This window comes from Agelaius phoeniceus, chromosome Z (genome assembly GCF_051311805.1).
Source record: "Agelaius phoeniceus isolate bAgePho1 chromosome Z, bAgePho1.hap1, whole genome shotgun sequence".
Taxonomy (NCBI): Eukaryota; Metazoa; Chordata; class Aves; order Passeriformes; family Icteridae; genus Agelaius; species Agelaius phoeniceus.
The window spans coordinates 9,795,494-9,808,906 of record NC_135303.1 but is presented as its reverse complement, the minus strand read 5'-3'; the positions used below and the strand labels follow the sequence as shown (position 1 = coordinate 9,808,906).

Below are 13,413 nucleotides of genomic sequence, written 5' to 3'. Positions count from 1 at the left end.
TTTTAATGACTGTTTCTTTTTATTTCTTTACTATTTGGATTCTTGTAGACCTGTGAATGCCGAACCATTAGAGGTTCAACAGCCTTGGTACATCCTTTTGTCCCAACATCTTTGTCTTCTCCAGACGTCCAGTTTGAACTGTTTGTTTCTGGTTTTCCCTCCCTTTAGGAGAAAAAGCAGAGCAGAGAGGAGCCCAAGAAAACAATTCAGGGCCTGTGCCTGAGAAGAAGAGGATGATGCCTGTGAGGCTTGCAGACATCGACTGGAGCGGCTGCGCTGCTGTTTACGGCCGGCCCTACAGGGACAGGGTGATTCATTTACTTGCCCTGAGGGATTACAAGGAGCCAGAGTTGCTTGCTCGGCTGCAGAGAGATGGAGTCAGGCCCAAGGACAAGGATTCCCTTGGAAAGATCCTTCAGCAGGTGAGATCTTGGAGCCTGCGCCAGCAATTCTTCCATCATGCTGTTCTGCTGTTCATAATTGTACTACTTCCTCGCCTGTTCAAATTAGAGGCTTTTCCAATTCTCCTTTGAGTTAAGTTCCACTGCTTTTTCTTTCTGATAGGCATTCGTAAGAGGAATAACCATGGAAAGATGCAGTAGCTCCTTCTTTCCTATTTAAAAATTCCCCATAGCCATAGGCGGTTGCTGAATTATGCAAGCATTATTATATTAAATAGGATTATTTCCTCCATGGCTAAGAAAAAGCATTGTGGAACCTAGTCAAAGAACTCAAATTCAATGTGGATGCAGATTCAGTTGATCCCACAGTGACTTTTGAGAACTCATTCCCTGAACCTGGGCAGTTTGTTGCTGGGTTTGCCCAGGGCAGTGGCCGGGCTTTTTCACCCTGAAGACATTCTCAATATAATGAGAGCCATGTTCTGCCATCCCAGCTGAAGTAGCTCCTTTAGATTGCTGTAGTTTGCATATAGGTGGAATGAACATTTGTTTTCCTGAATGTCTGCCTGTAGGTAGCCAACCTGAATGCAAAGGATAATTCCTTCAGTCTGAAGGAACATCTGTTCCAAACCCTTCAGACTGATTGGCCTGGCTACAGTAAAATCGATAGAGAGAATTTGAGGTTGATACTTTCTAGGTAAGTTCAGTCTTTTGGGGAAGGAAAAGAGCCTTTTCAGAAAAAGCCCAGGGAAATGAAGCCAGGATTCTTAGAATATGCTGCCCCAGCAGAGGCCCATCACGGTGATGGAATGCAGCTCCTGGCCCTGCACAGGACACCACAGGCATCACACCCTGTACCCAAGAGTGTTGTCCAAACTCTTCTTGAGCTCTTGGTGCAGTGGCCACTGGCCTGGAGAGCCTGTTGCAGGGCTCAAGCTCCCTCTGGGGCACAAATATTTTCCTGATATCCTGCCTAAAGCTCCCTCAACGCAGCTTCATGCTGCTTCCTTGAGACCTGACACTGAAGGACTCTGTTTTCTATACAAGGAAAGAACTATGACAGTTGATATTTAGGCCTTGTAACATGAAATATTGGACCATCCATGCAGAAAATCAGCTCCATCTCAGAACCTCACCAGCAGCAGCCAAGCAACATCTCCAGGGCCTTCTGAGAGAGATGCTCCAGCAAGACCTGCTCAGGTATTTTGTGCATTTTTAACATTCTGGACTGTAGAGTAAATTTCAGCAGACTTGCTGGTGGTGTAAAAGGTGTGATGGAATGTGCAGGAGCAGGCCTAAGCATCTTTTGCCTCAGACATTCTGAGTGCTGTGACAGGAAGGGTGTGACAAGAAGAGAGGATCCTGCAGGGGTGGAGCAGCATTGTCCTGAGCCAACTTTCTGCTCTGCCTGGAGACTTGAGCTCAGTCCCCAGCCTCAACTCATTCCCTGGAGAAGGGCTCCAAGGGCTGGCTCTTCATGTGTGACAGAACTGCATAAAAAATCTCCTGTGCATTGGAGGCTGCATGAGGCGGAGGCAGATGGGGCCCTCTCACTCCCTTCTCCCTTCTCCCTCTGTCTCCCTGTCCCTCTGATTGTTGACCCCAGCTCTGCACTATCCACATGGCTGGACAAAGCACAGGATCTACAGAATGGTGATATTCCCTCAGTCCCTGCTCTGCCTTAATTTCTCTCCTCCCTCCCTGTGCCTGGGCACAGCATGGCTGTCCTGTTCTGCTCCATCCTTGGCCCTGAGCTTTGCTGTGCTTGTGGGGAGCTTGTGGCTGTGTGCTGTGCCTTGTGAGGCAGCACCTTTGAGAAGCTCCTTGGGAGGAGCTGAGAGATGAGTAAAGGGCCCTGAGCAACAGGAAGGGCTTGTTGGTAACCGCTTTGTGAAACTCTCTTGTACAAATGGAAGGGCTTGTTAGCCAACAGCTTTTGAGTCTGCAGAGTGGGGAGCCTGCTGGATTTAAGACAGCTGTACCTAAAAGCACAAGAGTTTCTTGACATGTGGCTGCTGTCTGTGTTCATCCTGATGGGAATTCACAACCAACCATCACACCCTGTACTGCTGGGTTGTAATAGTAATGCAATAATCTTCTTTTTAACACATAAAACTCTAAAACAGCCAGGTTCCTCTTTAATAAATCATGTGGGTGTGTGACAGCAAAAGCTGAGTCTTTTCCTGGTGGTGTGCAAGCAGTAATTGGGACGTAGACAAAACTTACTGGGCATCCCCATTTTGGGGAGGCTTTGCTGGAGCTGCTGAAGGGAGTGTCTACTTCCCAAAGCCTTTTAGCAGTAGATTTGGAGAAGGACTTGCTAAGTCCTAAGATGAGACAGTAGGAATGTAGCAGAGCAAATATTTTCCTGCAGGTCATCCATGTTTGACAGCTAGTTTGAATTAAAATGATGTCTTTTCAACCTTTGCCAGTTCCCAAATGCTGCTTTTTTAGAATGGGAGAAAAGCTGATCCTGATCACAGATGAATGAATTATTTTGCTGTTGTTGCAGAAACGGCCTCAGGCTTCTGGCTTGACCAGTCCTGTGAGGAGCAAGAAGCAAAGGATGGAGCAGTAGCCCAGTTACGTCCAGGCAGCAGCTGGTGGCCACTCTTCTTCCTGGCTGCTGCCTTTGACATCCCATTCTACTTCCAACCTGTCTCCAAGTCTGGGCTCCATTTCCCCTGCACCCTTAAGGTTTCAAGAAAAAGACAAATTTGGAGTTCTAGAATGCCAGCCCTTGTGTGCAGACGACTACCATGTGCAAAGAGATGTGAAGAGAGCTGGGGGTCTGAATCAGCACTGTCCCTTGGATTTCAATGAAGGTATTAATGTGCTGCTTTTCCTAACTCCAGTGTGGATACCAGTGGAGTAAAATTTGATTATTAAGAGAAGCCTCTGTATGAATTAAGGTGCAAGCAAGGCCATATTTCAGAGTTAATACTACAGACATTATTTACAAGTAAATGTGAACTAGGGAGATAGAAAGAATAAAGGAGGAGGTGGGCCAGGTGGGGGGAAGTGCTGAGATGAACACTGAGGTGGGTTAGGCCCGGACGGGCCCTCCCTTCCTGCAGTGCAGTTGCACAGGCTCAGCTGCAGCAGTGGTGCTGCATCCCCTCATCGAATTTGCAGCGCAGGAGGGGAGGGAGAAGTGTGTGTGTGTGTGTGTGTGGTATAAAAGACTGGAAATTGCTCCCAGCTTGTGTCAGAGCAGGGATGTTGGCAAGGGCAGTCAGGCCTCCTGCGGCTCTGGGGCTCTGGGGCAGCTGCGGCCTTTGGAGCAGGCGCGGCAGGGCCCTGGGTCACACTGGATACAGCCAGGGATGCTCCGTGCAAGGCTGAGGGCAAGGCTGGCCCTGCAGAGGAGCAGTGCAGTCAGGCCTGTGCTGGGGCTCTTGCCAGCAAATGTCACTGGGCAGAAGGCAGCAGTGCAGGCTACTGCTTCTCAGGTGCCTTCCAAAATGCTGCAAGGCATCTGTAGTTTTCTTTGCAAACTTATCCTGCACATCAGAAATGTGCATGTAGCCTGGGATGCATCTTTGGCACAGGTTGTTTTCAGTCCTGGTATTGAATTTCATCTTGTTAAAGATTTACTGCCTAGAAATATTAATATCAGGATGGTTTAAATTGTTTATTCCCATGGGGAGGGAGATTTTATCATCCAAAAAGAACCAGGTCTTCAGGCCCAGAGGAGCAGAAGCATTGGTGTGAGAGTCTTGAGAAGTGGTATCTATTGTTCTCATTGGCACTTCATCTTGGATTTGTATCTTGAGCTTGATGAACCACACTTGTGTTGATTTGAGGGAGAAGGGAATGAAGAAGGTTTGACTTCCATCAGTGGCTTTAGGCATTAATGAGTTTTGGCCTCCTTAGGAGTTGATGTGTTTTGGGTTGTTGTTGTTGTGGTTTCAGACTTGTCTAGAGTTTGGTTTTAGGTCTGTATTACAACAGCCTCAGTTTGCAAACTTCCCAGAAGGATGGTGGCTCATAGAGAAAAATAGCTCACATGTCAAACTGAGAGTATTTGTACTGTTTTACATGAATAAAACAAACTGGCCAGGCTTGGTAACCTCTGAATGTGCCTCCAGGCTCTTTTAAAGGAAAGATCATGAAATTCTAAACTCTGCGGAAATGTTGGCATGCCCTAATTTTCTTTTGATTTCTCCTTCCCAGGGTAGTCCCAGCTACTCTGAGATGAACAGCAGGTGCCAGTACCTCCACAAGAAGCTGATCCACATTGAGCAATGAGTGTCTGAATTTGGCCAGCAGCAAGAGAAGTCCTGGCACCGGTCATCTGCATCAGCAAGGGAACATCTCTGAACTCCAGCTTTTATATTTTAAAAGAAGATTAGTTGTTTTAGGGTTCTTCAAGTTAGCAATGAGGAGATGATTATTTGTTAAAAATGTAGGATTAGTTCTTATAAGGTTATAGAATTAGTATTGAACTTTAGTAATAAAGAAGTTGCATGATTGTTAACTCCTTTGCTTATTGTCACTTATATCATATTGGGAATGTCTTTCTTCTGGTCAGTTCTTCTCTTCAAGACTTAGGTTTGCCCACGGAATGAGTTTTATCAGTAGAGGATGGAAGCCCATAACCTCCACTGTGAAGTTGTGCACATTTTAAGAAAAGATTGCAGCAAATAGAACTTCTTTATGATTAGAAGAAGCCTGTTTTCCGACCTTTCTTGTTAATTTAAGATCTTTGCCTGAAGTGGTGGAAGGTGTAGAGGTTTGGACAAGCCCCTCCCACAATCACCTTGTTCTGGAGGGTTACAGAGGAGTGCACATGGGCTGCTCTAAGGTGTCAGCTGAGGCAGCTCTCAGGACTGCTTGTAAATCATGACCTCACCTTGTCAGTGAGCCAAGGAATATTCAGATCTTTGCAAGAGTTTTGTAAAACAGATGGAGAAGTGTTGGAGGCAAGGAATTCAATGGGTTTTAAACAGAAATTGGGTTCAGGTGTCCCTATGGAAATGCTGTCCATTTCTTTGCATATTTTAAACTGCTCTGTCTCAACCAGCCTTTCTAGAGAGACACAGATGTTGGTTCCTGCACAGACCTATGGGGACTGACGCCGGCAAGGAGGCCTGTTCACAGACATGAACAGGACTGGGCTGCTGTGGAAAGTGCCTCCAGCTGTTTTATTTTTCAGTATCAGTCTCATTACATGATTATGACAATGGGAAGATGCCAGCAGCTCACATTCCAGGCAGCAGGCCAGAAAACTTAATGTTACAACTTACTTTATAAGCTTCTTGACCAATCACACAAAGAAAAAGCATATTGACAGTAGTTCTATTCAATCACCATAAGCACACTTGCCTTTGGTTAAAACAATGCTTGCTTATTTGGAATACAATACCTACTTGTAAGCCTTAAAACACAACGCACAGAGCTCCATTATTAAGCTTTAACCTTCCTAATATCTTGCTAGATAAGCTTTCTGCAACTTAGAGAGCTATTCAGACAAGCATTAATACACAGGACATTGTTCTATTTGCCCTTGCTTTTTCTACAGTTTAAATAATTTTTCTGCTGACCTATCTCATGGCTGCTGCTTTAGCTCTACTCACAGTTCTGCTGCATCTATCCTTTTGCAGCTATCCCCAAAACCCTCTGATTTTGTGGATTCCCACAGGGACTTTGAAGTCAAGTCCTTTTCCTATGTTTCCTGCCATTTATTTATTTAGCTGAAATGGTAGACCAGTTATCAGCAAAGCCATAACCTCTTTTGGGGAAAAACAGGAAACTGAAGGAGGATAACATTTGGGAAGACTCAGTAGGACTGTGAATGCTTCTTTCTTCCTTGGAGAGTATGCTACCAATTCCTGAATTGTTTCCATGCAATGATGTTGAGCCCTCATACCTGAGAGACCTTGAGGTGTTTTGTGTTTGAACAGCTGAGCCATCGTTGCCCTTCTGTTCTCTTTCAAGTGAAGTTCATCAAAATGTCACCTCTTAAACGCGGAAATTTGGGTCCATTTTTGCCAGGATCAGGGGTTGCTCCTACAGCTCTGCAGTGCAGCAGCCCCAGAAACGCCGCCGTGGGGGACATGGGGTGAATTGTGCTGGGGAACTGTGGGAACCCAGGAAATTCCTCTGGCTGCCCTGGAGGACTGCAGACCCTGTCAGGGGGCTCAGAGACTTTGGCCCAGAGCCCAAGACCCCAGTGCCTTTGATTTGGCTCTTGGAAAAAAACATTACCAACCTCGTATGAAGAATTACAAGCCACGAAAGTTAAAGTAGAAGGATAGTGAATTTATCACAGGGTAGAAAAACGGATTTTTGGGGTTTTTAGAATGGGGGTTCAGGGGGCAAGATGGAGGAATCTGGGCATGTCCAGCCTTTCTCCTTCTTCTTCTTGGCCTCCAACTTCTGCTGTGATGTTGGCACTTTTAGATCGGCTTAGAGTAGAAACTCACTGTCTAACCTAGATGATCAATATTGGAAAGTAATTGTAAATATTGTACACGTAGTTTTTAGTATAAAAAGATAACACCGCCCAGGTGCAGGCAGAGTGCCTTGGACTGTCTTGCTGAGTGGACCTCGGCAGGACAGGAGAAAGAATTTTATAGATAAGATACAATAAACAACCTTGAGAATGAGAAATGAGGAGCTCTGACTCCTTCTTCAACCGCCAGGAAGGGAAAAGAGACTTTCTAACTCTTCTTGGGGTCACTCTGACCAGCGAGAGACCCTGAGAGGGAGCCTCCAGTTGGCCTGGGGGCTGCTGATGGTTGACAGAGCAAGCAAGAGTGCTGCTGGCCAAAGGGTGAGCTGAGAATGAGGATTTTTCATGGTGACCCCTTCATGACTGATCTTTCCTTTTATGGAATTTCTTCTAACTAATTCTACACATCATAAAAAAGTTATATTTCCATGCTTTTACAAGTCTAATCTTCATGTTCTCAGCTGTTTCTATTTTCCCCCCCAGTTCCTTGTGTGTTGTGGCTGGCTTCTCTAGGGGGCAGGTGTATCAATGTCCTGGTCCCATCCCCTTTTATTGTTGCAGGAGTACGTGGGAACACTTCAAATGGTCCTTTCCACTTTTCTTTAAGTGCCTCCTTGCAGTACTTTCTGACATAGACACTGTCCCCAGGTTGATGAGGATGTACCAGGGCATCCAAAGTCATCAGGGATGGTCATACCCAAAGTTTCAGCAGAGATGAGAGCACTTTTCACCAAGATGGTAAAAAAGGACTTCAATTATTGTTTCCTATCACATGACTGCCTCTATCTAGAAGGGATAGGAACTTGGTAAGGTCTTCCATAGAACATTTCATGTGGGATGACTTTTTCTTTAAAAGCCACTGGAATTCTGATCCTCTGAAGTGGCAGGGGAAGCACTTTTGCCCACTTTAGTGAGGTTTCCTGGAAAATTTTACTCATTTCTCTCTTTAGACTCTGATTTTTTCTCTCAGTCTTGATGCTGGGATAAGACCTCCATGGGCAGAGTAGGTCTCATTTAACTGGGAGTGTTTTGCATACATTTTGTAAACTTTCAGCTGTGAAATGAGAATCTTAATCTGCTGGCATTCCAAAAGGAATCCTTAATCAGAGTACTATTGATTTTTGACTAGAGGTATTTCTCTAGCTTTGTTGATGGGACAAGGAAAAACCTCTGGCCATGCAGAAAATGTGTCCACTAAACCCAATAAGTATTTATATGTACTTTTTATTAACTCAGAAAATTGTCCTTGTCATTAATATCTGGTACTATTTCCCTGTTTTGGGATGCCTAAGGGAAGTCTTTTGTAAAACTGTGCATTGATCTATAAGCAGAGTTTACATTTCAGTTGTCACCATCCTTGTCAGCCTAACACTAAGGAGCTGCCTTTCCAAATTGTCTCCTGTACCTTCAAGACCCCAATGGGTTTCTTTGTCTTCTCTAGTTTATGTCATTATTGCTTGAGGCACTCTAACTTGTTGATTTGTTGAAACCTACCACCCTGTAAGACTGAATCAGACATTTAAGGATTTTGCTGAATGATTGTTTTCATTGTGGTGTTCTGTGTCTGATTTGGAAAGGCTCACAGCTTTGGAAAGAATTGCCAAGCAGACGCTTTGTTCTGCAACCTCTCTAGCGGTTTGGTCTGCTCATCAGTCTCCTGGGCTTGTCTGAACTGCTGAGCTTTGCAGTGCATTATTGCTACTTCAGCAGGGAACTGGATGCTCCCAAAGCTGTCCCTGTTTGATTGGAGATGCTGATTCCTTGCAGAAAGATTGAGGAGCAGAGCAGGGTCAAGACAGTGGCTGTCCATAGCACCACATCTTTTGTTCCAGGAGTAGCCCCTGTTACTTTAGGAAAACCAGTGAGCTCCTTTTTGCTCTACACCAGACATAACCATGTGTGGCACATAAACTGACATTTTTTTCCCATTTACTTTCATGCCTATTCTATCAATCAGGACTGTGGTGGCTCCTGCTCTCAGGTGCACTGGCCACCCCTTGGAGACAATGTTTTCTTAGATGTTCTAAGAATAATGCTCTTTTCCACAGGGTGCTTTCCTGCATTCCCAATCTTTGAGATAAATATGGAGTTACTGTGCAAGGCCAAGGCACTCATGTATGAACAGTGCAAAGGGATCAGTCAAATCAGGTATCTCCACTGCAGAGGCTGTCATCAATGTCTTTTTAAGATATGGAAAGGCTGTTGGACATATTGGAGTCCGCTATAACACCTGATGGGATTCCTTTCATGGTCAATACAAAGGCTTTTCCAACAGTCCCTAACTGGGGATCCATAACCATCACAATCCAGTCATTCCCAAAAAGGGACACAGTTGTTTTACAGATGTCAGCTCTGATGTTTGAGAAAGTGCTTCCTTCCTTTCTGTCCCTAAAATGAACTTTCCTTGTGAGTGTGGCAGCCAGGAAAGCAAACATGGGCAGATATGGACATGGTCTTGAAGACAAAGACAAGACTTGGTGACATGGGAAATGAGCTTTGGATGGTAATATTCAAGCCATTTTCAATGCCATGCTTTTATTCCCTCTGCCTGTAATGGGTTCTTTGTTGCCAGCTGACTGAAATCAGGAGTAAGCTTGGGTATGGGGAAAAGGGAAAGTAAAATGATCAAAAGCTGAGTATAAAATATTTTTCCAGATGCGTCAGTAATTTCAATGGTCACTTGCAGTCAGCACAACTGTCAGCCTGGAATTGTGTTCATGGTCCTCCCTGGTCTTTCCATATCAGCTCCTGCTGCAGAGCAGCCAGGGGGCCTGGGCATGCTGCTGGCTTGTTTCCTTTGAGGAGACTGGGATGAGGAAAGGCCGGGGGCTGTGTCAAAGAGATGATATTTGAGTGCCCGTGTACGTGCTGGAAGCCTCAGAGACAGAGGGGCCCACGACAGGATTGCCCAGAGCTGTCAGGGCTGCACCTTGCTGCCCTGGTGAGAGGTGTTCAGTGGCTCCTTTGCCTCATAGCGAGCCAAGTGCAGCACTTCTGTGCAGAAACACTTCATTAGCCCTGGTTTGCACAGCTGCAGCTACTGGGCTTGGTGGGGTGCCCCTTTCTACACTTGGGAATGAGCAGAGTCAGTGATGGGACAGGGCAGGGCATTCCCTACCTGTGCCCATTGTGAAATCCCTCTGCCCCCACTGTGTCATGTCCCACTCCTCAGTGACATCCCAGCCAGCCTGGCACATGGAACTCCCCGTTTCCAAGGACACGTGGCCATTGTCACCAGCACAGGGCAGGACTGCTCAGAGCCTTCGGTGGCTGCAGCGAGAGCGGAGGTGTCAGAGGCACAGTGAGTGTTGTTCCAGCTTGGCTGGTTCCAGCACCCGTTGTTCAAGAGGCCGATCCACCCAGTGAGTGGAGGTAATTATTTACAGTTCTGTGCTTTGAGGGCTTTGAGGTTATGTGTGCAATGCTTCCCAAATGCCTTTGCTAAGAGGCAAAGGGCAATTCCCAAGTGCAGAGCTGTTTCCAGCACTGGGTTTTGGCTGCAGGGTACTGGAGCCTTAGTGCCAGTAAGCCCTAGAGAATGGAATTGGCTTTCCTGCTGACAAGAGTGCAGGCACTCATTGGAACTTTGGGCCTCTGGAATTGGCAGGGAAGTGGGGATAAAAGCATGGCATGAGAAGAACTTCTGCTTTCTTCTTTCTTTCTTGTTAGAATCTTGGTGTTGATTTCTCTCAAGCTGTTGTCTTTTGTGAAGCTGCAGCTGTTGTTGCATGTCTTGAACGGCTGTGCAGATGCCTCCTCATGCCTTCAAATAAGAAAAGCTGAGCTGGGGCTCACACTGTGGGAATGCACAACCAGTAGAATACAGTGGCTATTCCCTCTTTCTGAACACCAGGACTGTATAGTGTGGAGGTCGTGTCTGACCTATTATTAAATTTTGTTGCTTCTTGTATGTAATTTGATGTGAGAATAACGCTCTGAAGGACTTTTTCAAGACTGTCAAAGTGGGATCTTTTGATCTTTTAATGATCTCCTAAAGAAGAGTGTCAAAATTCTGCTTCTCTGCAGGAACAAGAAGAGAGACTTCCATTGCCTCCACATGCTCTGCAAGAAGTGACCAACCAGACTACTTGAGGTGAGTAAAATAGTGATTAAATCTTGCCTCTCTGAGTGGGGTGCAGTGTCAAGCTCTTTCATGGGCTGAAAGGATGAGTTTGAGCAGGTTTAGTTGGGCCTGGAAGGCTCAGAGCAGAGATGAACACTGAGGTGGGTTAGGCCCGGATGGGCCCTCCCTTCCTGCAGTGCAGTTGCACAGGCTCAGCTGCAGCAGTGGTGCTGCATCCCCTCATCGAATTTGCAGCACAGGAGGGGAGGGAGAAGTGTGTGTGTGTGTGGTATAAAAGACTGGAAATTGCTCCCAGCTTGTGTCAGAGCAGGGATGTTGGCAAGGGCAGTCGGGGCTCCTGCAGCTCTGGGGCTCTGGGGCAGCTGCGGCCTTTGGAGCAGGCGCGGCAGGGCCCTGGGTCAGATTGCTCTGCTGCCTCCCAAAATATTGCAAGGCATCTGCAATTTTCTTTTCAAACTTATCATGCAGACTAATTAGGTGCATCTGGCCTGGGATGCATCCTGGGCACAAGTTGTTTTCAGTCCTGGTACTGAATTTAAACTAGTTAAAAATTTACTCAGGATGGTCTGAAATGTTTATTCCCATGTTAAAGGTGTTAGTGTCATCCAAAAGGAACCAGATCTTCAGGCCTAGAGGAGCAGAAGCATTGGTGTGAGCGTGTTGGGAAGTGGCATCTCTTATTTTCATTGACACTTCATTTGGATTTGTATCATGAGCTCGATAAACCTCATGCCTGTTGATTTGAGGGAGAAGGGAATGAAGAAGGTTTGACTCCCATCAGTGGCTTTAAGCTTTAATGAATTTTGCCCTTCCTAGGAGGAGATATGGTTTGGGTAGTAGTTGTAGTTTTAGGCTGACATAGAGATTGTTTTTGTGGCTGTGTTACCAATGCCTCAGTTTCATGGTCAGTGATGTAACTGCTGTCTGCTTGAAGAATCCAATATTATCATTAACTCTGCCATTAGACAGACAAGAATGTAGCCCTAAAGTCCAACTCTGTGCACTCAACTGCATAAATGCCTTCTCTGACAAATATGTTTTAGAGATGTATCGTCACAAATAAATTAACTAAATTAAGCTTTTCCTACAGAGGAAGAGATTATAATTTAGTAATGTATCTCCTCTTCCTGAAGCTGCTGTGTTTGTTTGTCCTTTGACATTTGAAATGAGGGCAAATGTTTTCTAAATGTGCTCCACGTGCTAATGAACAAAACCTCCACAATGTAAGCTGTTAGTAATTAAGTGTCATAGAAATCTGAAAGATTCCTGAGTTAGCTGACTGCATTTTCTTGAAGAACATGAGCTTGAAAGCAGAAACTGTCAGTCCCAGAGCAACTGACTCAAAGCTTAGGTGTCTGTGTTTGACATTACCCTGTGCTTGGTGTAAAATTACACCTGTGTTTTATGGACTAGAAGTGTACTGGAATGTTCTCCTTGAGTTTACTCATAGAAAAATGTTCTCATTTTTCCCATTAGAAAATACGTAGCCATTGTCTCCTTGGAGCAACGCCAGCGCTACAAGGATGACTTCAATGCAGAGTATGAGGAATACCGGAATTTACATTCTCTGATTGACAAGACCACAAAGAAGTACAGACAGTTTCAGGAGCAATGGAAGTCTCTGACTCCCGGCTCTGAAGCCTATCAGGTAAAGAAGGATAAAACCATGAAGACTGTGCTTCATCATCACTGCAGTGTTTTGGATTCTCTGGAACTGCTCAGTGAGACAAAGGGACTGTGGGATTGGCATATATGCTGAGACACTGCTTGGGCTGGGTCTGATTTTTGCCAGACCCTGCCCAAAACACCTTTTTTGAGCTTTCTATGAAGAAACAGTAAGGAGAGAGGTGTCTCAAACAGAGTCTTAGAGCATGTACTCCTCCTGTTGCCCATTGTGAGGCTTAATCGCAGATCTTGGGTGATGCTGGGAGATGGAGATTAGTTTTTGCAAATGTCCCACTCTTGAGACCAAATTTGGCAAAGCCTTTTTCAAAGACATTTGGGTAGAGACCAAAGAGACCACTCTTCTGGGAGTGGAAGATGACAGAGAAGAAAATCTCTAGAATCAGACTGATTGTATTTTTAGTGTTTTACCAAAGTTTGCATTTTATGGTGGTGGTGAAACATTCCTCATATTTTTCTCTTGTAGATGCTGCATCATCGAATCCTAGCACATTATCAGCAGTTACAACAGGTACCTGTGACACCAGAGCTGCAGGGCCATGGTAACTGCTGAGTCTGCCTCAAGGCTTTTTTAAAGCAAAGGACATCAGACTCCAGACTCTGCAGAAGTGTTTGGATGCCCTCATTTTCTTTTGCTTTCTCCTTCACAGGGTAGCCCCAGCTACTCTGAAATGAAGAGCAGGTGCCTGCACCTCCACAACAAGCTGGCCCATATTCAGAGCCGCATTTCTGAATTTGACCAGCAGTGAGTGGAGTCCTGGCATCAGACATCTACTTCAGCCCGGTGA

General features: G+C 45.5%; 1 protein-coding gene across 1 annotated transcript; it reads left to right on the top strand.

Annotated features, from left to right (window-relative positions):
• Positions 1–236: 236 nt before the first annotated feature.
• On the top strand, positions 237–13,413 carry ELL2 (elongation factor for RNA polymerase II 2). Its single transcript, XM_077171680.1, is given in 4 exon segments — positions 237–422; positions 974–1,098; positions 12,419–12,590; positions 13,276–13,413. Coding segments are annotated over 4 exon segments (621 nt in total).